This window comes from Crotalus tigris, unplaced genomic scaffold, assembly GCF_016545835.1.
Source record: "Crotalus tigris isolate CLP2741 ecotype Arizona unplaced genomic scaffold, ASM1654583v1 scf7180000019204.250258, whole genome shotgun sequence".
Lineage (NCBI taxonomy): Eukaryota > Metazoa > Chordata > Lepidosauria > Squamata > Viperidae > Crotalus > Crotalus tigris.
The window spans coordinates 118,074-143,012 of NW_024097432.1; the positions used below are offsets into that span (position 1 = coordinate 118,074).

Here is a 24,939-nt window from a genome sequence, read left to right on the forward strand (position 1 = left end):
GAATTCCTCAGCCAGCGTGCCAGGCTGAGGAATTCTGGGAATTGAAGTCCACCAGTCATCAAAGGGCCAAGTTGGAAGACCCCTGGTATAGACCTACATCCTTACATATAAGTAACATATAAATATTATTTTGGGATCGCTCCCTAATGTCTCAAGTACTCCAAGAATTCAGTCTTAGTGGGTGGTGTTTGCTTCTCCTGCAGGGGCAAATTATTGACTTCCGTGGCCTGATTCAGGACGCGATCAAGGGGGCCTCCAGTGAAATCTCCCTCCACAGCTTTAACTGCAATCCAGATCCTTCGGTAAGTGATGTTCTTTGTAACCGAAAGCTGGCCTAAGTCATTCCTTTTTCGGAAACAATAATTTCAATTGGAAATATAACGGATCAGAAATGTCGATGGGCAAGAATGCCTTCCAGCACATCAAACCAGGGTACATTATTCTACATCCTCTGTATCTTTGCAAAGCGAGAATAGAATAGAATAGAATAGAATAGAATAGAATAGAATAGAATAGAATAGAATAGAATAGAATAGAATAGAATAGAAATAAGAAAGAATAGAATGGAATAGAATAGAATAGAAAATAATAGAATAGAAAATAGAATAGAATAGAAATAAAAAAGAATAGAATAGAATAGAATAGAAAATAGAATAGAATAGAATAGAATAGAAATAAGAAACAATAGAATTGAATCGAATAGAATGGAATGGAATAGGATAGAATAGAATAGAATAGAAATAAGAAAGAATAGAATAGAATAGAATAGAAAATAGAATAGAATAGAAGAGAAATAAGAAAGAATAGAATGGAATAGAATAGAATAGAAAATAATAGAATGGAAAATAGAATAGAATAGAAATAAGAAAGAATAGAATAGAATAGAATAGAATAGAATAGAATAGAATAGAATAGAATAGAATAGAAATAAAAAAGAATAGAATAGAATAGAATAGAATAGTCAAATGAATCTGGCATCCCCCCCCACCTGACTTGGCTTGTCAGAAGATCCCAAAAGGCGATCACATGACACACAAACACGGGACACTACGACCGTTATAAATAGGAGTCAGTTACTGAGCGTTTGAGTGTTGGTTATGTGACCCTGGGGATGGTGCGATAGTCGTAAGTGTGAAAAACATTATTAAGTCCCCGGTTTTCAGTGCCATTGTAACTTTGAACTGTCACTAAGTAAACTGTTGTAACTGGAGGACTACCGTATAGGTCTTTAGGGCTGGTAAATGTGCCAACAATAGACAGACCAGGAGTCAACCCAAACAGTACTTTCCACAACTTGTGTTGGTTGTCATGGTTCCGACAGATGAAACTCTTCAAAGAACTTTGAGGCATTGTTTACCTTGAAGAATCTTTATTTGAGAAGCATAACTTGGGCACTAACACAATCCAAGCCAAAAACTGGATCCCCCTCCCCTGAGCACATAGTGTCAAAGCACAATTCCCTCCTCCAATTAACAGTCATAAATCACATTCCCCAATTAGCTTGAAACGCAGGCTTCCCCTCCAGTTCTCCAGCCCACCAATTCTTATCATCTCTTATTTCAATAACCTTGGTTCTCACACTAGGTCCAGTATTGTTATGTCTAGCTAACCTCTCATGCACATTCCTCTCCCCCCCCCCAGCATCATCTTAACTCTAACTCTAAGAGTAAAACATAAGAAGAAAAGGGTGCATCTCCCACTGTTGTCAAAGCAAAAACATCCGAGGTTAGCAGCGTTGACATTGGCGTTTTCCATGTTTCCAGGAACGCCTGTTAAAACCTTTGGGTGCCTTGCTTGGTATGACAGCTGAAATGAGGGAGCTTGCGACGGTGGTCAGTAAGGTGAGTTTTTCTTGTCCGACCCAGGATGGGGGTTGAACTGCATCCTCATTCACCGAGAGGGCTGATCCTGCTGTCCATCTTGAGATTGGAAGTCAGGCGAAAGAGAGGTATGTCTAGTTTAATGAAGAGAAGGACAAGGGGGGACAGGATAACCGTATTATCTCAGGGGCTGCCCCAAAGAAGAGGGAGTCAAGCTCTTCTCCAAAACCCCTGAAGGCAGGACAAGAAGCAACAGATGGAAACTATTCAAGGAGAGAAGCAACCTGGAACTAAGGAGAAACTTCCTGACAGTTAGAACAATTAAGGAGGAACATGAAGATACATCACAATAACCTTTCTCACCTGAGCTTCACACTCTTACGTTAGCTTAGCAGATTCTCCCATCTTATGGAGTCCTAGAAGTTGCATAGTTTGTATCTGCCTGGAGAAAGCCATCCATGGTGGAGATACTATGATTCATGAAGGGTGCGGTCCTTGGTGCTTGCTGAGCTTGGTGGCTTTCTAGCAGACGTTTCATTACCAGACTAGGCAACATCATCAGTGCCAGAAGAGAAGTGTTTATGGAGGAGAGGAGGACGACTGTGGGGTCTTTCATGCTTCTGAGCTTGTTGACGTTTCATTACCAAGCTAGGTAACATCATCAGTGGTAGAAAAGAGTGATGTTTATGGAGAAGAGGAGGAGGAGGAGGAGCTGTGGGATCCTTGGTGCTCTCTGAGCTTGGTGGCTTTCTAGCAGACGTTTCATTACCAGACTAGGTAACATCATCAGTGTTAGAAGAGAGTGGTGTTTATGGAGGAGGAGGAGGATTGTTGGGGTCCTTGATGCGCTCTGAGCTTGGTGGTTTTCTTGCAGATGTTTCATTACCAGACTAGGTAACATCATCAGTGCTAGAAGAGAATGGTGTTTATGGAGGAGAAGGAGGAAGAGGAGGAGGAGGAGGAGGAGGAGGAGGAGGAGGAGATGAGTGTGGGGTCCTTGGTGCTCTCTGAGCTTGGTGGTTTTCTTGCAGATGTTTCATAACCCAACTAGGTAACATCATCAATGCTAGAAGGGAAGGGGCTTTGAGGAAGAAGAGGAAAAAGAGGAGGAGGAGGAGAAGGAAGAGTAAGAGGAGGAGGAGGAGAAAAGGACTGTGGGGTCCTTGGTGCTTCTAAGCTTGCTGATTTCCTTGCAGACGTTTCATGACCCAGCTAGGGAACATCCTCAGTGCACAACTTCAGTTGAAGTCCACAAGTCTTACAAAGTTGCTGAGCTTGCACACACACCTGAGTTCGAGACAGGACGAGCCCGCCAGAACCTCAGTGGCAATTCTTGCAGACCCAGCCAAGCTTGACGAATAGAGAAAGGCGCCAAAAGTCGTAGTTCAGCCCCAGCTGACCCTTCCTTTCTGCCCACCCACCTCCCAGTAATGGCACCCGCATAGCAACCTGTCCTTTGTCGTGTTGCCTTTTTCCCCTCTCAATTTTACGGCTTATTTTGCAGTGCATTTATTACGCTGGCACAGGAAAACGGGGGGGGGGACTGTTTTTAAAGAGCAACAAAGAGGATTAGGGAACTGGAGGCTAAAACATATAAGGAACGGTTGCTGGAATTGGGTATGTCTAGTTTAACGAAGAGAAGGACGAGGGGGGACAGGATAGCAGTGTTCCAATATCTCAGGGGCTGCCCCAAAGAAGAGGGAGTCAAGCTGTTTTCCAAAGCCCCTGAAGGCAGGACAAGAAGCAAAGGATGGAAACTAACCAAGGAGAGAAGCAACCTAGAACTAAGGAGAAACTTCCTGACAGTGAGAACAATTAACCAGTGGAACAGCCTGCCTCCAGAAGCAATAAATGCTCCAACACTGGAAGTTTTAAAGAAGAGACTGGACAGCCCTTTGTCTGAAATGGGATAGGGTTTCCTGCCTGAGCAGGGGGTTGGACTAGATGACCTCCAAGGTCCCTTCCAACTTTACTATTATTATTATTATCAATCATCGCACAGTCAGCCAGATGTTCAGACTGGATTTGGCATTTTGTCTACCTATCGAGTCCTTACCCAGGACCTGGGATAGGCAGAATTATTATTATTATTATTATTATTATTATTATTATTATTATTATTATTATTATTATTATTATTATTATTATTATCAAACCGTGTCTTGCAGGATATCTACCTTCACAACCCCAACATCAAATGGGACGACATCATTGGGCTGGAGGCCGCCAAGCGCTTAGTCAAGGAAGCTGTTGTGTATCCCATAAGGGTAAGGAGCAAAAGTCACACAAATCGCCTCGCTTCTCGGGGGCCAAGATATTTGACCTACGGCCAACCCTTGGGCCCAACATGTCTGCTGCTAAGCAAGGCGGTGGTTAAGGGAGCCACGCCTGATTTCACAGCCACGATGGGTGACTTTGGGTCGATCACCAGGAGACTGAGAGTTCTAGTTCTGCCTTAGAGATGAAAGCCAATTGGGTGACTTTGGGCTGATCACCAGGAGACGGTGAGTTCTAGTCCCACCTTAGGCATGAAAACCATCTGGGTGACTTTGGGTCGATCACCAGGAGACGATGAATTCTAGTTCTGCCTTAGACATAAAAGCCAATTGGGTGACTGGGCTGATCACCAGGAGACGGTGAGTTCTAGTCCCGCCTTAGACATAAAAGCCAATTGGGTAACTTTGTGCTTATCAACAGGACATTGTGAGTTCTAGTTCTGCCTTAGGCATGAAATCCTGTAAGTTCTAGTTCTGTCTTAGGCATGAAAGCCAATTGGGTGACTTTGGGCTGATCACCAGGAGACGGTGAGTTCTAGTTCTGCCTTAGGCATGAAAGCCAATTGGGTGACTTTGGGCCATTCAGCTCAGCCCACCTCACAGGGTCGTTGTGGTGGGGAAAACAGGAGGAGGGAGTATGTATGCCCGGCCCCTTGAGTTACTTATAAACAATGAAGGCGGGATAACAATCAAATAAAGAAATACAATCTAATGCCGGGTTTCGTGTTCGAAAGGGAGGGAACCATGACATAAATAAAGGGGGGAGAGATCCAGAAATACAGAATCCGCCACCCTGATGGCCTACCTTTCCCCTCTAGCAACACCGTTCTGATAAAAAAAATACTGGTTGGGTTACCAAAGTGACCTGCCAACTATTGTTTAGTGATATTTTTTTTTAATCTTCTTTTTTCCACAGTACCCGCAGTTGTTTACAGGCATTCTTTCTCCTTGGAAGGGACTTCTACTCTATGGGCCTCCAGGTATGAACTATTATTATTATTTTTAAATTAAATGTTGTGACTCCACTCCAATCTTTTTCATTCTCAATGCCAGCAGTAGTAACAACAACATAACAACAACAACAACAACAATAATAATAAAGTTGGAAGGGACCTTGGAGGTCATCTAATCCAACCCCCTGCTGAGGTAGGAAACCCTAGACCAGTGGGGCGAACCTATGGCATGTGTGCCACAAGTGACTTAGGAGCCGAGGTGGCGCAGCAGTTCGAGTGCAGTACTGCAGGCTACTTTAGCTGACTGTGTTCAGCAGGTCAGCGGTTCAAATCTCACTGGCTCAAGGTTGACTCAGCCTTCCATCCTTCCGGGGTAGGTAAAATGAGGATCCAGATTGTTGGGGGCAATGTAAATATATATATGTATACATTGCTTACTGGTTTACACCGCTTAGAGAGTGCTTGCACTTAAAGCGGTATATAAGTCTCATAAATAAATAAATAAAGTGGCACTCAGAGCCCTCTCTGTGGGCACGCGCACCGTCGCTCCAGTCCTAGGCCTTCAGCTGGGTTTTATAAAACCTTTTCGCTTTAGGCCTCCGCCGCCGTATGCAAAAAAAAAAAAAAGGTTCAATCAATCAGTCAATTTCAATTTCTCACGGGAAAAAAAAGATCTCGCAAAGTTGGAATTGATTGATTGAACTTTTTAGTCCCACCCAGTCTGCCGTTACCACTGCAGCCACGCCCACCCAATGGGCCACGCCCACCCGGCGAAGCATAAGTGGGTTTGGGGTTGCAGTTTGGGCACTCGGTCTCTAAAAGGTTCGCCATCACTGGCCTAGACCATTTCAGACAAATGGCTGTCCAGTCTCTTCTTAAAAACTTCCACTTAAAAAAAGTGGAGCATTCACCACTTCTGGAGGCAGGTTGTTCCACTGGTTAATTGTTCTCACTGTCAGGAAGTTTCTCCTTAGTTCTAGGTTGCTTCTCTCCTTGGTTAGTTTCCATCCGTTGCTTCTTGTCCTGCCTTTGGAGAATAGCTTGACTCCCTCTTCTTTGGGGCAGCCCCTGAGATACTGGAAGGCTGCTATCATGTCCCCACTCGTCCTTCTCATCATTAAACTGGACATACCCAATTCCTGCAATGATTCTTCTTATGTTTCATGTTTTAAATGCTGCTTTTCCTTCCTCTTCTAGGTACAGGGAAAACTTTGCTGGCTAAAGCTGTCGCTACTGAATGCAATACAACATTCTTCAACATCTCCGCGTCCACCATTGTCAGCAAATGGAGAGGCGATTCAGAAAAGCTTGTCAGAGTAAAAATCCCTTTGGTTTCCTTTATACACGGATAAAAGTTAAGAGGGAATTTGCTAACACATGGCCTAACGCAGGCGTTGGCTAAAGCAATCCTCCATAGAAAGAGTGCAGAGAAGAGCAAGAAAGATGATCAGGGGACTGGAGGCTAAAACATATAAGGAACGGTTGCTAGAATTGGGTATGTCTAGTCCCTGGATAGGTCACCTTGGCTCTTTTATGACTGGTGGACTTCAACTCTCAGAATTCCTGAGCCAGCAGGGCTCAGCTTGGAAACCTCTCCCTTTCCCCTCAGCACAGCTGGCTCAGGAATTCTGGGAGTTGAAGAGAGTCATAAAATGAGCCATAAAAGAGCCAAGGTTGCCTACCCCTGGACTAGTTTAATAAAGAGAAGGACGAGGGGGGACAGTATAACAGCCTTCCAGTATCTCAGGGGCTGCCCCAAAGAAGAGGCAATCAAGCCATTCTCCAAAACACCAGAAGGCAGGACAAGAAGCAACGGATGGAAACTCACCAAAGAGAGAAGCAACCTGGAACTAAGGAGAAACTTCCTGACAATGAGGACAATTAACCAATGGAACCACCTGCCTCCAGAAGCAGTAAATGCTCCAGCACTGGAAGTTTTAAAGAAGAGACTGGACAGCCATTGGTCTGAAATGGTATAGGTTCTCCTGCCTGAGCAGTGGGGTGGACTAGAAGACCTCCAAAGTCCCTTCCAGTTCTATTCTATTCCATTCCATTCCATATTTTCTATTCTGTTCTGTTCTGCTCTGTTCTGTTCTATTCTATTATTTCAGCACGATTATTTGCCAAACCAAAGATCTATCATGCGACTGCGCCAGAATTCATCCTTTATTTGCAGAGAGAAGCGTGTGTAATATACCTAAGTATTTAGCTCACCCAACTTTTAATTCTCTCCGTGTTCATTTTTGCTTATAAAAGTGTATTTAAAAACCTATAAATGCCGCTGTAAAGGAACATTTTAGTCTCTACCGGCTATAGGAGGATTTGGTTGGCTTCTCTTTCTGGAGTCATTCTCCTCCCTTATTATTCCCTTCATATTTGAGTAGGATTTAGGTAAAGATTTAAAATATACAGACAGGATTATTTGTCTCTCTTCGCCCTTCCTCTCCTCTTTTGTGAGCTGTGGAGATTTAAGAATTATTCTGTATGTCCCTATCAAGGCAGCATTTCTAATATAATGAGGTTGCTTACACTATTTTACTCTAATAGCCACTGTATTTTCCTGATCCCATGTCAGAAAACAAAATGTACCACAACTGAGCTCAACATTTCTGTTGCTAAGGGAGACCATTGTTAAGAGAGTTTGCTTCCGTTTCTTGCCACAGTTGTTAAATGAATCACTGCAGTGGTTAGTAACACAATTGTTAAGTGAAACCGGCTTCCCCCGCTGACTTTGCTCGTCAGAAGGTCACAAAAGTGGATCACGTGATCCCCGGGACACGCTGCAGCCGTCGTAAATATGAGTCAGTCGCCAAGCATTTAAATTTTGATCATGTGATCATGCGGGTGCTGCAGTGGTCATAAGTGTGAAAAATGGTCATAAGTCACATTTTTCAGTGCTGTGGTAATGGTCCCTACGCGAACTGTTATTAAGTTGAGGACTATCTGTCCCTTTGTTTAAAAAAAAGACATTTTTTGTTTTAAATGTTCGTTTGTTTTGCAGTATTGAATTGACACCGTTTTAGCTATCTCTAACTGAGGCTTATAGCTACAGATATTTAAAGCATCCGTATGGGAACAATCTGGTTTTGGATAGCTCTTTTTTTTTTTAATCACACAAAAAAATTTGGGTGGGGTTCATAGATTACAAGAAGTGATTTGGGGCAAATAATAATAATAATAATAATAATAATAATAATAATAATAATAATAATAATAAGAAGAAGAAGAAGAAGAAGAAGAAGAAGAAGAAGAAGAAGAAGAAGAAGAAGAAGAAGAAGAAGAAGAAGAAGAAGAAGGTTGGAAGGGACCTTGGAGGTCATCTTGTCCAACCCTTGCTTAAGCAAGAGATCCTATCCCATTTCTGACAAATGGCCGTCCAGTCTCTTCTTTAAAACCTCCAGTGTTGGAGCATTCACAGCTTCTGGAGGCAGGTAGTTCCACTGGTTAATTGTTCTCCCTGTCAAGAAATTTCTCTTTAGTTCTAGGTTGCTTCTCTCCTTGATGAGTTTCCATCCGTTGCTTCTTGTCCTGCCTTCAGGTGCTTTGGAGAATAGCTTGACTCCCTCTTCTTTGGGGCAGCCCCTGAGATACTGGAACACGGCTATCATGTCCCCCCTCGTCCTCCTCTTCATTAAACTGGACATTTTAGCTGTCTCTAACCGAGGCTTATAGTTACAGATGTTTAAAGCATCCGTATGGGAACAATCTGGTTTTGGATTGCTCTCTTTTGTTTTTTTTAACAGCAGATCGGGTGGCGCGAAAAAGTCTGGATGGGGTTCGTAGATTACAAGAAGTGATTTGGGGCATCTTATAGTAGTGGCCAAAATTGTGGAAACCTTTAGGTAAAAATGTACTTTTGAGGTTGGATGCCTAATAACACCACTTTTTTGGGGGTTGGGAGTAGTACCATAAAATTATATATCAGTGGAAAGATAATTGAATCAAGAATGTAATGCAACATGGTTTGTTCAGTTATCTGTACTGTATTCTATGAAAAGTGATAGCCAAATAAGCAGAAAAAGGAAGCACACCTTGCTTAGCCTGCTACCGCTCCACAGACTGAGGGTTGGGGACCCTTGTTCTAGTCCAGTGGTTCTCAACCTTTTTAATGCCGCGACCCCCAGCCGGTTGTAAGTTGAGGACTACTCAACCGGTCGTAAGTCGAGGACTACTCAACTGGTGCAGCCCCGTTTGCAGAATGGGACTTTTGGCGGGCTCAGCAGGGCAGAGACAGCCTGGACAATTCCTATTGGCTTTTGAAAGCCAATAGAATTAGACTCTAGTCAAGAGAGTCTATTCTATTGGCTTTCAAAAGCCAATAGAATAAAAGGGAGTAGCACAGCTAAGGAAAAGGGGAAAAAAATGGCGGACTGCATTGTTTGGCGACCCCCGTGAAATGGTCGTTCGACCCCAAATGGGGTCCCGACTCACAGGGTGAGAACTACTGTTCTAGTCCAGCCCCTTGCTCAAGCAGGAGACTCTATACCAGAGGCCCCCAACCTTTGGGGCACCAGGGACCACGGTTCCGTGGGGAGAGGTTTTTCGCGGACCGGAGAGTGCGTGGTTTTGTGTGCTGCCTGTGTCCCACGGATGGGGCTTTGCTTGTTTGTGCGGACCGGTTGCTGGCATGCCACGGCCCAGTTCTGGTGCACAGACCGGAGGTTGGGGACCCCTGCTTTTGGGGGTCTGTGGCTACAAGCGGCCAAACCCCGCCTCAGCAGCTCCTGTTGCATTCTTCCAAATTTCCTGCAGTCAGAGAATGATCCCAAATGATCCCATTGGTCCCTCTTCATATTTCTTTCCTGAGTCCTGTCTCCTTCTCTTGCAGGTGTTATTTGAGCTTGCCCGCTACCATGCCCCTTCCACGATCTTCCTGGATGAACTGGAGTCGGTCATGAGTCAGCGTGGCACCGTTCCAGGGTAACAATTTTCAAATGGTCTGGCCTCTGTTACCTTTTTTTCTTCCCTTTTTTTGAGGGGGCGGGGATGTCAAGTCAACTCTCTTATTATTGGATTTTTTAAAAAAAAATATTTCAAAAAGAAATCTGTTAACCTTTAGAGGAGAATATTTGTAACTCCGGGTTGAACTGTGGGGTCCTTGGTGCTCTCTGAGGTTGGTTGTTTCCTTGAAGGCATTTCATGACCCAACTAGGTTACATCATCAGTGCTGGAAGGGAGTGAGGTTTGGAGGGGGAGGAGGAGGAGGAGGAGGAGGAGGAGGAGGAGGAGGAGGAGGAGGAGGAGGAGGAGGAGGAGGAGGAGGAGGAAGGAAGGAAAGGACTGTGGGGTCCTTGGTGCTCTCTGAGCTTGGTGGTTTTCTTGCAGACGTTTCATGACCCAACTAGGTAACATCATCAGTGCTAGAAGAGAGTGGGTGTTTATGGAGGAGGAGGAGGAGGAGGAGGAGGAGGAGGAGGAGGAGGAGGGAGGAGGAGGAGGAGGAGGAGGAGGAGGAGGAGGAGGAGGAGGAGGAAAGGATGTGGAGTCCTTGGTGCTCTCTGAGCTTGGTGGTTTTCTTGCAGACATTTCATGACCCAACTAGGTAACATCATCAGTGCTAGAAAGAGAGTGGGTGTTTATGGAGGAGGAGGAGGAGGAGGGGAGGAGGAGGAGGAGGAGGAGGAGGAGGAGGAGGAGGAGGAGGAGGAGGAGGAGGAGGAAAGGACTGTGGAGTCCTTGGTGCTCTCTGAGCTTGGTGGTTTTCTTGCAGACGTTTCATGACCCAACTAGGTAACATCATCAGTGCTAGAAGAGAGTGGTGTTTATGGAGGAGGAGGAGGAGGGGGGGGAGGGGGAGGAGGAGGAGGAGGAGGAGGAGGAGGAGGAGGAGGAGGAGGAGGAGGAGGAGGAGGAGGAGGAGGAAAGGACTGTGGAGTCCTTGGTGCTCTCTGAGCTTGGTGGTTTTCTTGCAGACATTTCATGACCCAACTAGGGAACATCATCAGTGCTAGGAGGGAGGGGGGGTTGCACAAAGGAGGAGGAGGAGGAGGAGGAAGAGGAGGAAGAGGAAAGGACTATGGGGTCCTTGGTGCTATCTGAGTTTGGGTGTTTCCTTGCAGACGTTTCATGACCCAACTAAGTAACTTTATCAGTGTTAGAAGGGAGAAGGTTTTGTGGAATCATAGAACAGGAGGAGGAGGAGGAGGAGGAGACCACAACTATGGGGTCCTTGGTGCTCTCTAAGCTTGGCTGTTTCCTTGTAGACTTTTCATCACCAAACTAAGCAACATCATCAGTGCCTGGCTGGCTCAGGAATTCTGGGAGTTGAAGTCCACAATTTGCCAAGGGCCCTGATCTTGATGCTATTTTATCTGTTTAGCTCAGCAGGGAATAGAAAGAAATTTACAATTCCGTAAAGTGGATATTAGGGCAACCTTTTCGAGGTGCCTTTGTTTCTACCAGACCAGGGGTAGGCCATCTTGGCCCTTTTATGACTGGTGGACTTCAACTCCCAGAATTCCTGAGCCAGCCACGCTGAACAGAGGTTTCCAAGCTGAGCCATGGCTGGCTCAGGAATTCTGGGAGTTGAAGTCCACCAGTCATGAGGGGGCGATAGTTCCCCCATGCTGGCTCAGGAATTCTGGGAGTTGAAGTCCACCAGTCATGAGGGGGCATAGTTCCCCCATGCTGGCTCAGGAATTCTGGGAGTTGAAGTCCACGAGTCATCAAGGGGCCAAAGTTTCCCTCATGCTGCCTCAGGAATTCTGGGAATTGAAGTCCACGCGTCATAAAAGAGCCAAGGTGGCCTACCCCTGCTCCAGACCAACCATTTTAGGCCAGGGAGCAGAAGTGCTTCGCAGCAGGGAAGCCCAAGGATCAAGTTTTGGCCATTTAGTTTCCGCCCCATTTTGTCAAGAAGGGTCTGGGGGCTTCGGGACGACTGAAACAAACCGTCCCAGACCCTTCTCTATATCCCTCGAGGTCTTCTTGGTCAAGGGGCCTGCCGCTGAAGGCCTCAAAGAAGTCCTTCCCAAACTCATCAACGGACTTGCACAGTCACCAAGCGATACATCATATATATGAAAATTGGTTTGAATATTTCTTAATTGGAGAGATGATTATAACATCCTAATGCCGGCTGGACGAGAAGAGAAGATGATTAGATAAGCCTCGTGTGGATTAACAGCCCGTGTCGCTTTGAGTTCTCAGACAAATGGCTCTGGAGACTTCTACCTGCAGGGGGAAAAGGATTGGGACCTTAAGCCCGGAAAGCGTCCCCTTTGCCCCGGCTTTTATGGGTCTCTTTAATTGGCTCATCGAACAGGCTTTTATGTAGGGCAGTCCCTTGTTTTTCACATTCTAATCAGCATCTCTCTCCAGAGCTTGGGGGGGTCTAAGCCAGGGGTCATCACATTAAAGATTTTATAATGGCCCTTATCTTGCAGGGTCAGCGACCCCCAAGGCCTTCAGAAAGACGGTCACAATTTGGCTTTTGTTCTCTTTGGCATAGGGGGCTAGGAAGACTGCCTCCCCCAGGAGGATCGTATGGTGAATCTTCTTCTTGTTGTTCAGTTGCTAAGTTGTGTCCAATTCTTCGGGACTCCATGGACCAAAGCACGCCAGGCTTCCCTGCCCTCCCTTGTCTCCAGGAGTTTGCCCAAATTCACGTTCCTTGAGTTGATGACACCATCTCATCCTCTGCCGACTCATCATCCCATCCTCTGCCTGTCCTCCCTTGTCTCCAGGAGTTTGCCCAAATTCACGTTTGTTGAGTTGATGACACCATCTCATCCTCTCATCTTCTGCCTCTCCTTTCTTGTCTCCAGAAGTTTGCCCAAATTCACGTTTGTTGAATTGATGACACCATCTCACCATCTCACCATCTCATCCTCTCCCCTCTCATCCTCTCATCCTCTGCCTCTCCTTTCTTGTCTCCAGGAGTTTGCCCAAATTCATGTTTGTTGAGTTGATGACACCATCCCATCCTCTCATCCTCTGCCTCTCCTTTCTTGTCTCCAGGAGTTTGCCCAAATTCACGTTCGTTGAGTTGATGACACCATCTCACCATCTCATCCTCTGCCATCTCATCCTCTCATCCTCTGCCTGTCCTCCCTTGTCTCCAGGAGTTTGCCCAAATTCACGTTTGTTGAGTTGATGACACCATCTCATCCTCTCATCCTCTGCCTCTCCTTTCTTGTCTCCAGGAGTTTGCCCAAATTCACGTTCGTTGAGTTGATGACACCATCTCACCATATCATCCTCTGCCATCTCATCCTCTCATCCTCTGCCTGTCCTCCCTTGTCTCCAGGAGTTTGCCCAAATTCACGTTTATTAAGTTGATGACACCATCTCATCCTCTCATCCTCTGCCTCTCCTTTCTTGTCTCCAGGAGTTTGCCCAAATTCACGTTCGTTGAGTTGATGACACCATCTCACCATCTCATCCTCTGCCATCTCATCCTCTCATCCTCTGCCTGTCCTCCCTTGTCTCCAGGAGTTTGCCCAAATTCACGTTTGTTGAGTTGATGACACCATCTCATCCTCTCATCCTCTGCCTCTCCTTTCTTGTCTCCAGGAGTTTGCCCAAATTCACGTTTGTTGAATTGATGACACCATCTCACCATCTCATCCTCTCCCCTCTCATCCTCTCATCCTCTGCCTGTCCTCCCTTGTCTCCAGGAGTTTGCCCAAATTCACGTTTGCTGAGTTGATGACACCATCCCATCCTCTCATCCTCTGCCTGCTCTCCCTTGTCTCCAGGAGTTTGCCCAAATTCACGCTCATTGAGTTGATGACACCATCTCACCATCTCATCCTCTGCCGTCCCCTTCCCCTTTCGCCTTCCGTCTTTCCCGACGTCAGGGGTCTTCTCCAAGGAGTCCTCCCCCTCTTCTCATTCGGTGGCCAAAGGATCTGAGCTTCAGCTTCACTATCTGCCCTTCCAAAGGACAGCCAGGCTTGGTTTCCTTCCATCTCCTGGCAGTCCAAGGGACTCTGAAGGGTCTTCTCAATTGGAAAACCAACGTGAATTTTTGGCTGCCTGTTCATGTCTGTTTGAATTTTAATTGAAATTGTTCACTTTGTCATGTGTTGGGGGGAGACTATTGTGGGCTGCAGAGTCACCATGTTTGTATTGGGCAGCCATATAAATTCTACAAATAAATAGAATAGAATAATAAGAATGGAATGGAATGGAATGGAATAGAATAGAATAGAATAGAATAGAATAGAATAGAATAGAATAGAATAGAATAGAATAGAATAGAAAATATGGAATAGAATATAGAATAGAATATAGGATAAGATAGGATAGGATAGGACAGGACAGAACAGAATAGAACAGAACAGAACAGAATAGAATAATAAGAATTGAATGGAATGGAATGGAATAGAGTAGAGCAGAGCAGAGCAGAGCAGAGCAGAGCAGAGCAGAGCAGAGCAGAGCAGAACAGAACAGAACAGAATAGAATAGAATACTTCCAAAATCCTTTCCAACTTTTATTATTATGGATCATCACACAGTCAGCCAGATGTTCAGACTGGATTTGGCATTATGTCTACCTATCGAGTCCTTACCCAGGACCTGGGATAGGCAGATGTGGATGTTTGATGGTATTACAGATATCGTCGCAGGATGGAAGCAGTTCCTAGTAAGGCCGCCTTTTGCAATTGACTAATAGCGAATTTGTCAATGCCAATTATGTTCAAGTGGTGCTCCAGTTGTTTTGGGATTGCACCTAAGGAGCCTATGACTATTGGTACTACCCTTGCTTGCTTTTGCCGCAGTCTTTCTATTTCTATTTGTAGGTCTTTGTATTTCGTTATCTTCTCCAGTTCTTTCTCGTCTATTCTGATTATTACTATTATTAGTATTATTATTATCGTGGCTGTTAAGAGAACATGGCCTCCCCACTAACTTTGCTGGTCAGAAAGTTGCAAAAGGGGAATCACGTATGATCCCCGGACGCTGCACCCCATCATAAACATGAGCCCGTTTCCAAGTGTTTGAATTTTGATTGCGTGACTAGAGGAATGCTGAATCGGTCATTAAGTGTGGAAAACAATCCTAAACCATTGCAATTTTGAATAGCCACTCAACAAACGAAGGACTATATGCAATGGGGAATCTTCTCCCGTGCCCAGGACTTATATTTCCCCTTTTCCTCTGCCCCCCAATCTCTTGACAGGGGTGAGCACGAAGGGAGCCGACGGATGAAAACCGAATTATTGGTGCAGATGGACGGCCTGGCCCGATCCGATGACCTTGTCTTTGTTTTAGCAGCTTCCAACTTACCCTGGTAAGGGAGCCGGAGAATCTGTTTTGAATACCTCTGCATGAGCCTCTAAACACAGATAAAGATTTTACTTACTCGGAGGAGCAAAAGCCATGATATTTGGCTAAAGCCTTCAAAGATCAATTGAGAGCTTTGGGCTTCTTTGTTTACTATTATCATCATTATTACTGATGTTCTGCTTCTGCTTCGGTTCTTGCCGTTTCCACCGCAAAGTAGGTAATCCTCCAGAAGATCAGCAGATGTCAAGAGGAAGCCAGCTGCTGATATTTAAAAAGCAACTTGATGGCCAAGTTATTTACTATAGGCTAAGCTAAAGAAGGATTTTCAGCGGAGAAACTCCTAAGGTGCTTAAATCATCCGGCGCTCGGGGAAAAAAAAAGATCTTCTCTAAAAATAGGGAGAGTTGGGGTTTTATTGCAATTAGGAGTGCTAAAGTTTCAGCATGAAAATCCTTCCCTTTTTTTTTTTAATATGAAGATCCAGTGGGGATCAAAATGAGCTGCGATTAAAAAAAAAAAAGAAGTGGTTTTTGCACAAAAGTAACCAAAGAGGACATTACTACAAATCCTTGTTTGAAGGATCACGGAGCAACACACTTTACATGCTAGTGGGCTATATTATTCCTCAGATCTGTGTGAATTGACAGAAATTGATCGGGGTTTTTTTTTTCCCCACCCCAAGATCTGTGTGAATTGAGAGAAATTTGTGCAATGGGTATAATGACTTTGCCTGCCCAAAATGAAGTTGAGCTGACACTCACAACGTCATTTGTGTGGTGATAGAAATTGCTTCTTTGCTATCCAGCTTGGTAGTCAATCTTGAATAAATAACGCTTTCTTGGCCTCCTCCTTAATTAGCCCATTAAATCAAAGTTTTACTATCAGCTTAAGCGGTGGATGGGCTGTGAAGTGGAAGAGTGGACTTCTCGTGTTCCTCTTTTTTGTGGGGTTCGAATAGAATAGAGCTGGAAGGGACCTTGGAGGTCTTCTAGTCCAGCCCCCAGCTCAAGCAGGAGGACCAAGGAAGCACTGGATGTGTATCTCATAGTATTGGAACTAGACTGAGAAAGTTAATATGTACCACTGAATTACCAATGGACCCAGACAACACGTTGTTTATTAAGTACTCATGACTGTAAAATTAGAAAATTAATAAAATATGTATTAAAAAGAAAAAAAGAAAAACCTCTCTCCACGGAACCGGACCCTGGTGCCCAAAAGGTTGGGAATCTCTGCACGCTGGCTGAGGAATTCTGGGAGTTGAAGTCCACCCGTCATCAAAGGGCCACGTTTGAAGACCCCTGGTCCTCAGGAGCCTTTTTTACCGCTTATACTTTGAGGAAAGAGTGCTGAAATCTCTCGCTAACGGAACAATGTCTAAGGATCTGCCCTCCCTACTCTCTCCTAGGGAACTGGATTACGCCATGCTGCGCCGGCTAGAGAAGAGGATCCTGGTTGACCTCCCAAACCCAGAGGCACGGCAAGCCATGATCCAGCACTGGCTTCCCCCGGTGAGCAACAGTGGAGGAGTGGAGCTGAGGACGGAGCTGAATTATAATCTGCTCAGCCAGGTGAGGAAGAAGCTCAACCCAACCAGAGTTATCCAGGGTTCTCATGAATGACCTTGGTGGAGGAGTAAGGAATCTAGAGAGCAGCGTTTCTCAGCTTTGGCAACTTTTGAGAGGTCTGGACTTCAACTCCCAGAATTCCTTAGCCAGAATTCTGGGAGTTGAAGTCCACATACCTTTTTTTAGAGCTCTGTCTGTTTCTACCTCATCTTCTCATCTTTCTCACCTTCTCCTCTTTCCGATGATCTTCTCCCATGGGTATATTGTGATTTATCACTTGATGTTTATATTTTTATGATTTATGATTCTTGGCGACTGCCTGCAATGGAAAACTGTTGCAGATGTAAGCCCATCTTTCCGTTCCTATTTGTGCATTAGGAGATGGAAGGCTATTCGGGGTCCGACGTTAAATTGGTTTGCAAAGAGGCAGCCATGCGCCCTGTGAGGAAAATCTTCAGCGCTCTGGAAAGTCATCAGCCAGGTACTGCAAAAACCCTCTCGGGCCTTTGAGCTGAACAGATGCTCAGTATCAAGCAAGCAGGGATATCTGTTGTGTCCCCGCCTACGTGAATCCTTGTTATGCTCACAAGGAGAAAACCCCTCTTCCAACAAGCAGGCTGGAACCGAAGGAAAAAAACCAACCCCTTTTATTCTCACAGACTTGTCCAAGGCAAAACAAACACAGTTCATGGAAACTCGATCCTCAACACAAACGGTGGCCTTCGGCAACCAGCACCTCCCATACCTTCCCTTTTACAATTCAGCCGTGGCTTTCTAATGCCTTCTCCTTTGCCTTTGGAGCCGGCCCATTGCATTCCTCTGTCCTACTTGCTTCTCTTGTCTGCACTTTCGTGCATCTGGGATTTGTCCCAGCTGTTCTTCATCGCTGTCCAACTCAGGCTCTCAGCACAGCTGTGTCTTAGCCTGAGTGTGAGTAGAGGTGCCAGGCTCCTCGTCTGACCATAAGTCTTGGAGCTCCTCAGAGCCTTCCTCCGACTCTGATGTCACTCCAGGCCCCTCCTCCTCCTCTGATTCCCCAGACTCAGCTGCCGGGTCCACTGGCTGGCGAGGAATCACAACAATATCCTAACTCAGGGGTCTTCAACTCCCAGAATTCCTCAGTCGGCCATTTTGATGAAACTGGGGGCTTCGATCCAGACCAGGGGTCTTCAAACTTGGCCCTTTGATGACTGGTGGACTTCAACTCCCAGAATTCCTCAGCCAGGCATGCTGACTGAGGAATTCTGGGAGTTGAAGTCCACAAGTCATCAAAGGGCCAAGTTTGAAGACCCCTGTCCTAGTCAAGTTAGCTTAGCAAGCCAGGAAGAGTAAATGATCAATGTTAAATCTGTACCAGCAGATGGCAGCATTTTGTTTGTTTCCAATTGGATTTATTTAGGATTTGAGAACTCGCTTCCCACTTAGTCACTGATATAAAATTAGCAGCCTTTCTTAGACCATAGAAACCTTCTCGCCAGAAAGAACCTTTGAAACCCTTAGTCAGGTATTTTGGGCGAGTCGGGGCTGCAGCTCCCTAAAACTTGCAGGTAGGATAACGGGTAGCACAGATCAGAAGGTACAACTTTGGGGAATGAGATAGAAATAAAACGATGCCCACCCAGAGTGAGAATAGGCTACCATAGTAGGACAATCCCTTCTAGGATTCATCAGATTTTGGGTTACATGCCATTCAATATAGTCTTCTTTTAATGAAGAGAAGGACGAGAGGGAACAGGATAGCAGTTTTCCAGTATCTCAGGGGCTGCCCCAAAGAAGAGGGAGTCAAGCTATTCTCCAAAGCGCCTGAAGGCAGGACAAGAAGCAACAGGTGGAAACTCATCAAGGAGAGAAGCAACCTGGAACTAAGGAGAAACTTCCTGACAGTCAGAACAATTAACCAGTGGAACAACCTGCCTCCAGAAGCGGTGAATGCTCCAATACTGGAGGGTTTTAAGAAGAGACAGGATAGCCATTTGTCCGAAGTGGTATAAGGTTTCCTACCTGAGCAGGAGATTGGACTAGATGACCTCAAAGGTCCCTTCCAACTTTATTATTCTATTCTATTCTATTCTATTCTATTCTATTCTATTCTATTCTATTCTATTCTATATTTTTTCTATTCTATTCTATTTTCTTCTGTTCCGTTCCGTTCAATTCCATTCCATTCCATATTTTCTATTCTATTCTATTCTATTCTATTCTATTCTATTCTATTCTATTCTATTCTATTCTATTCTACTCTACTCTACTCTACTCTACTCTACTCTACTCTATTCTTATTCTTATTCTACTCCACTCCACTCCATATTTTTTCCTATTCTATTCTATTCTATTCTATTCTATTCTATTCTATTCTATTCTATTCTACTCTACTCTATTCTACTCTACTCTATTCTACTCTACTCTTATTCTTATTCTACTCCACTCCACTCCATATTTTTTCCTATTCTATTTTATTCTATTCTATTCTACTCTACTCTACTCTTATTCTACTCCACTCCACTCCATATTTTTTCCTATTCTATTCTATTCTATGCTATGCTATGCTATGCTATGCTATTCTTATTCTTATTCTTATTCTATATTCCATTCCATTCCATTTTTTCTATTCCATTCCATTCTTATTGAGATTTGAGTAGTTCATTGACCACTGGTGGACCCAACTCTGGATGACATTTAAATTTCTAATTGGAGATCTTCTTTCCGCAGACAGTGGAAACTTACCGGTGATCCACTTGGACACAGTCACAACGGAAGACTTCCTGGATGTCATTTCTCACACCAAGCCCTCCGCCAAGAACCTCAGTCAAAGATACATTGACTGGCAAAGAGAATTTGAGTCGGTCTGAGCCGGGTTTAAGATCCAAAACAGTCACCCACGTTTTCCGCCCAAGAAATTTCAAAGAGTTTATTTTTTTAACACGAGGAGAAGAAATTTCCAAGCTGGGTCCTGAGTTTTGACGATGGAGAAGAGGCTGCAAATTGTTCTTCGGGTTATACCCTTTCAGCTGCTAAGCCTTAAATTCCTACCCGGGTTGGAAAAACACACTAGCACTTTTGAGCACTTTTTAATTTTTTACAATGTAAACATGGCCAATGGCTTTTATCCTTGCCTGCCCTAGGAGCTGACTTCATCTTTGCCGCTATAATTTTCTTCCTGGCTGGGACAGGCCGTAGGAATTGACTGAGAGGGCCACTAATTGGGTCTCCCCAGGCACCCTTGTATTAAGCGAGTCGATTTTGAGAAAGGCTGGCATCCGTGAAGAATAAACCAATTTGGGAATCTTGGAGATGTCTTTCAGAGGCTTCCTTACAGGGACCTAGAGGTCTTCTCTCTCTCTTCCCTTAGTCGTCTGAGGACTCAAAAGAGGCACTTGGAGATTTTTCAGGAAGACACTTGGAAAATGTAGCAGGTTTTGTGTAATTGTTGTTAGTTGCGAAGTCGGGTCCGATCCCTCGCGACCCCACGGACCACGTTCCTCCAGGCCTTCCTGTCCTCTTCCATCTTCTGGAGTCCATTTAAGCTCACGTCTCCTGCTTCAGGGACTCCGTCCAGCCCCCTCGTTCTCTGTCGTCCCCTTCTATTATTGCCCTCCATCTTTCCCAGCATCAGGCTCTTCTCCAGGGAGTCCTTCCTTCTCATTAGGTGGCCAAAGGACTTGAGTTTCAACTTCAGGATCTGGCCTTCTAAAGAGCAGTTGGGATTGAGCTCCTCCACGACTGATCGGTTGGACTCGCAGGAGCCTTCTCCAGCAGCAGAGTTCAAAGGCCTCAATTCTTTGGCGCTCGGCCTTTCTTATGGTGAAGCACTGATCCTGGTGCTTCTGCTGAGCCCCGAAGAAGCACCAATCAGCTGGAGCTCGGCGCTGATCCCGGTGCTTCTGCTGAGCCCAGAAGAAGCGCCGATCAGCTGGAATGTTGCAGCCTCTCCAGGGTCTTGTGATTTACATTCAGATGCTTGGCAACCGATTCTTATTTATGACGCTCACAGTGTCCCAGGGTCATGTGAAGGGACCAAAACCTGCTGCAACCACCCAGCAGACGGGGGGAATAAAAACCAAACACCCCCCCACCCCACCCCCTCTGCCAATCCTCAACAGAAATGCTCACAACAATGAAAACCTCAGACAGGAGGAAGAGCACCACTGGGTGGGCAGGCAGGTGTCTTGCTTGGCTGTGGCTTGGGGGGTACCTTTTTAAGTGCTGTTGTAACTTCGAACAGTCACTAAGCGAACTGTTGTAAGTCGAGGACTACCTGTACTTTATCACTTTTTTCCTTTTTTGGGGGGGGGGTTCATCACATTTTTGACATCTTGCCAGGCGACTGGTGGTACTTGGATATTGCCATATCCTAAAAGTGGTGCAATGGGTGAAAAGGTTGAAAAGCCCTGAATTGGATCAATGTGGTGCCTGCTTGGCTAGCTTATGACTCAGTGGACCAGTACTGGGCCGCACAAACAACAAAGCCCCAACTGCGGGATGGAGGCAGCACACAAAACCACACAACCTCCGGTCCGTGGAAAAACCTCTCTCCACGGAACCAGCCCTGGTGCCTGAAAGGTTGGGGACCTCTGGTTTAAAGTCTCCTGCTTGAGCAGGGGGTTGGACTAGAACAAGGGTCCTCAATCCCTGGTCTGTGGACTGGTACAGGGCCACAGCATGCCAGCACACACAAGCAAAGCCCCATCCTTGAGATGCAGGCAGCACACAAAACCACACACCCTCCGGTCTGCGGAAAAACCTCTGTCCATGGAACCGGTCCCCAGTGTGCAAAGGTTTGGGGACCTCTGCCCTAATTAATCTCCCTGAGCTTTGCAGCCTCTTAAACCGCTCAGATACCCACATACATGTCCCTTTGCCATTAGCATTTCACGTGACTGGTTAATTCACTCACATTCTCTGTTTAATTGATGCTCCTCCTATGCGTTCTCTTATTCACCAATTTAATTTCAGCCGGATGATTGCTGGTATTCCAGAAATATTTTTAAACTGTGTGGCTTACCAATTAATGCAAACATGCTCTGATGTTCTTAATTTCAAGTTCTTCGCAGTGGCCTTACATTTAGAAATTTCCCCCGTATCTCTGATTGGGGCGCCCTTTAAAAAACTCGATCAGGTCACCTACTGCGATGTCCGTGCCAGTGTTTTAATTTCACACTTCTTTCTCCAGAAAGATGTTTGTTGGCAGTTGCTTCAATTGTGTATGTATATTTGGACCAAAAGACCCACTAGGTCAGCAGTTCTCAACCTGTGGGTTGGGACCCCATTTGGGGTCGAACGACCATTTCACGGGGGTCGCCAAACAACGCAGTCTGCCATTTTTTTCCCCCTTAGCTGTGCTACTCCCTTTTATTCTATGGCTTTTGAAAGCCAATAGAATAGACTCTCTTGAATAGAGGCTCATTCTATTGGCTTTCCAAAGCCAATAGGAATTGTCCAGGCTGTCTCTGCCCTGCTGAGCCCGCCAAAAGCCCCATTCTGCAAATGGTTCTGCACCAGTTAAGTAGTCCTCGACTTACGACCGGTTGAGTAGTCCTTGACTTACGACCGGTTGGGGGTTGCGGCATTAAAAAGGTTGAGAACCACTGCACTAGGTCTTATTTTCGGGGGATGTCTTACTTAAAGCAGGTGGCAAGCGCCTGGGGCAGAGACACAGCTTCGAAGCATGGCGGCAATTGTGCCAAACTCGGAGCGTGGCGGTGGACCAACTAAAGGTATGAGAGAGTTTGGGGGGCGCGTGCGTACCCTTCCCGTGCCAGGTATTCCTTCCCCCAAGCATTTCATTGCTAAGCTGCTTTTCAGCTCCATCATGCTTCTTCGCCACCGCATGCAGGGAAACAAAAGAAGTTTGTGGGACTAAAAAAAAAAGGTTCAATCAGATCTTCCCACTTCTCATTAAAAAAAAAAAATCTCCCAAAGTTGGAAAGTCTGATTGAACTTCTTTTTTTTTAGTCCCACAAACTTTGGTTTTCCTGCATGCGGCCGCAGCGAAATGCAATGGAGAAACACGACGGAGAAACATGACGGAGAAACGAGGGCGGTGGTGGAGCAAGCTCTCCAGCTGCGCACCAGCGGAGAAAGCTGATGGAGCTTTTTTTCAAGAAGAAATATCCAAGAAAATGATTAAATGATTTTTTTTCCCCTTCCAGATCAGAATGAATAAAGCCACTAATTTTGGCTGAATGGTTTGTTTTCTTTTTGTCACTTCATGTCTGACGTGTATTCCTAATCAAAGCTCACTTAACCGTGGTCCATAATGCTAAATTTTCTCCTATCCACCCCGAGAACGCTTATTAAGAAATCTGTTCTTTCAGTAAAACCAATATTATGATTGCAGTCTAATAGTTTTATACTTGGGAGGCCCAAAAAGCAGTCATAAAGGGCTTATATTTTAGGTTCAAATGGACAAGAAAAGGTATTTACTGTTGTTTTATAAGATAAGATATTTTAGGGGTGCTACTGCAGTAAATGCAGACTGGACGGGGCTCACTTTAGACTGCAATCTCATATACTGTAAGAGCTGTATTAGCAAAAACCCCTGAAAGCAAAAATATATCCCTCTGGATTCCAAAATATGCCCCCTCCATGTTGAAAATGTGGTAAGGGACGAATCCCTCCCCAGTGGAAATTTAACAACAGAAAATTAATAGGGACTGAATCAAGTCTCTCTTTAGACATTCTTAGCCTACAGTGGTTCTCAACCTTTTTAATGCCGCGACCCCCCAACCGGTCGTAAGTCGAGGACTACTCAACCGGTCATAAGTCGAGGACTACTCAACTGGTGCAGCACCGTTTGCAGAATGGGACTTTTGGCGGGCTCAGCAGGGCAGAGACAGCCTGGACAATTCCTATTGGCTTTGGAAAGCCAATAGGATTAGACTCTATTCAAGAGAGTCTATTCTATTGGCTTTCAAAAGCCAAGAGAATAAAAGGGAGTAGCACACCTAAGGAAAAGGGGGGAAAATGGCGGACTGCGTTGTTTGGCGACCCCCGTGAAATGGTCGTTCGACCCCAAATGGGGTCCCGACCCACAGGTTGAGAACCGCTGGCCTACAAGCTAGTCAGAAGCTCCTCTTTTACTAGGACTAATTAAAACATCTGCAGAACCCAAGCACTAGTTTACTTTTTTACTCGCCGTCTCAAAAACAACACTGGATCTTTATTAAAAATTGGCAGAAGTTAAGCCAAGTATATGGTAATGGTATCCCAGTCTGGTTTGGAAACATCCCTGCTTTAGACAGGAAAAGAGTGGTGCAGAGAGTGGTGAGGACAGCAGAAAAGATCATTGGCAGTTCCCTCCCTCCCATCCAGGACATAGCACAGAAGTGTTGCTTGAGCAGAGTCTGCAAGAGTGTCTGGACACTACACATCCTCTCCACAACCTGTTTTCCTAGTTCCCTTCTAGGGGGAGAAGGGGGCTCCGTGGTATCCGAAGCAGAACATCCAGATTCAGTCAGAGTTTTGTTCCATACAGTACAAATCTTGTGAACTCTCAAGCTTCCTCCTTCCGTTATATATTCAAGATGGACGGTGATTAATATTGATATGTCACCTACATGTAAGGGTGTAGGTCTATACATATATTGTACACAGTATGTTTTAAATGTGTGTTATGTATGGGTACGCTTTGAGAGCGGGCAACTCAATTTCATTTTTGATGTGTGCCCTTGTGCCCACAGTAAAAAAAAAATGACAATAAAGGTAATCTAATCCAATCTAATCTGAATGAAGCATCCACTGATGCAAATCATATTGGTTTAAATTGGGAAGGAAGGACCTGTGACAAACTTAAGGTATGGAAAAAAGCTGTTGGTGTCTTAGGATTAGGCTCTTACCAGAGGTGGTGTTCTCCTTGTTCCTCCAAAAAAGTGGAATAGGTGACACACAGGTTGATCAGGAATCAAAAAGGCAAGGAATTAATCCAGGTTCTTCAGCCTAACCAGGGGTGGGATTCAGCTGGTTGGCACCACTTCGGCCGAACTGGTAGCTAATTTTTTGTTGCCCAGGCTCAGAAGGGACTTCCGGAAGTGGCATCCATGCAGAGAACCAGTTGTTCACATATTTGAATCCCATCACTGGATGGATAGCT

At 45.3% G+C, this 24,939-nt stretch overlaps 1 protein-coding gene across 6 annotated transcripts in view; it reads left to right on the forward strand.

Annotated features, from left to right (window-relative positions):
- The window catches only part of KATNAL2 (katanin catalytic subunit A1 like 2), a 48,097-nt gene extending 27,959 nt beyond the window's left edge, over positions 1-20,138 (forward strand). For 3 of the 6 annotated variants that reach the window (XM_039361122.1, XM_039361124.1, XM_039361123.1), the window contains exons 7-16: positions 204-302; positions 1,764-1,841; positions 3,989-4,087; positions 5,013-5,076; positions 6,247-6,365; positions 9,878-9,969; positions 15,176-15,286; positions 16,691-16,853; positions 17,229-17,331; positions 19,560-19,699. In XM_039361122.1, coding sequence (XP_039217056.1) covers positions 204-302; positions 1,764-1,841; positions 3,989-4,087; positions 5,013-5,076; positions 6,247-6,365; positions 9,878-9,969; positions 15,176-15,286; positions 16,691-16,853; positions 17,229-17,331; positions 19,560-19,699 — 1,068 coding nt within the window. Of the gene's footprint in view, positions 1-203; positions 303-1,763; positions 1,842-3,988; positions 4,088-5,012; positions 5,077-6,246; positions 6,366-9,877; positions 9,970-15,175; positions 15,287-16,690; positions 16,854-17,228; positions 17,332-19,559 lie in introns of all 6 variants that reach the window. The other 3 variants (XM_039361121.1, XM_039361126.1, XM_039361125.1) reach the window with 3 other exon arrangements.
- Positions 20,139-24,939: the final 4,801 nt, after the last annotated feature.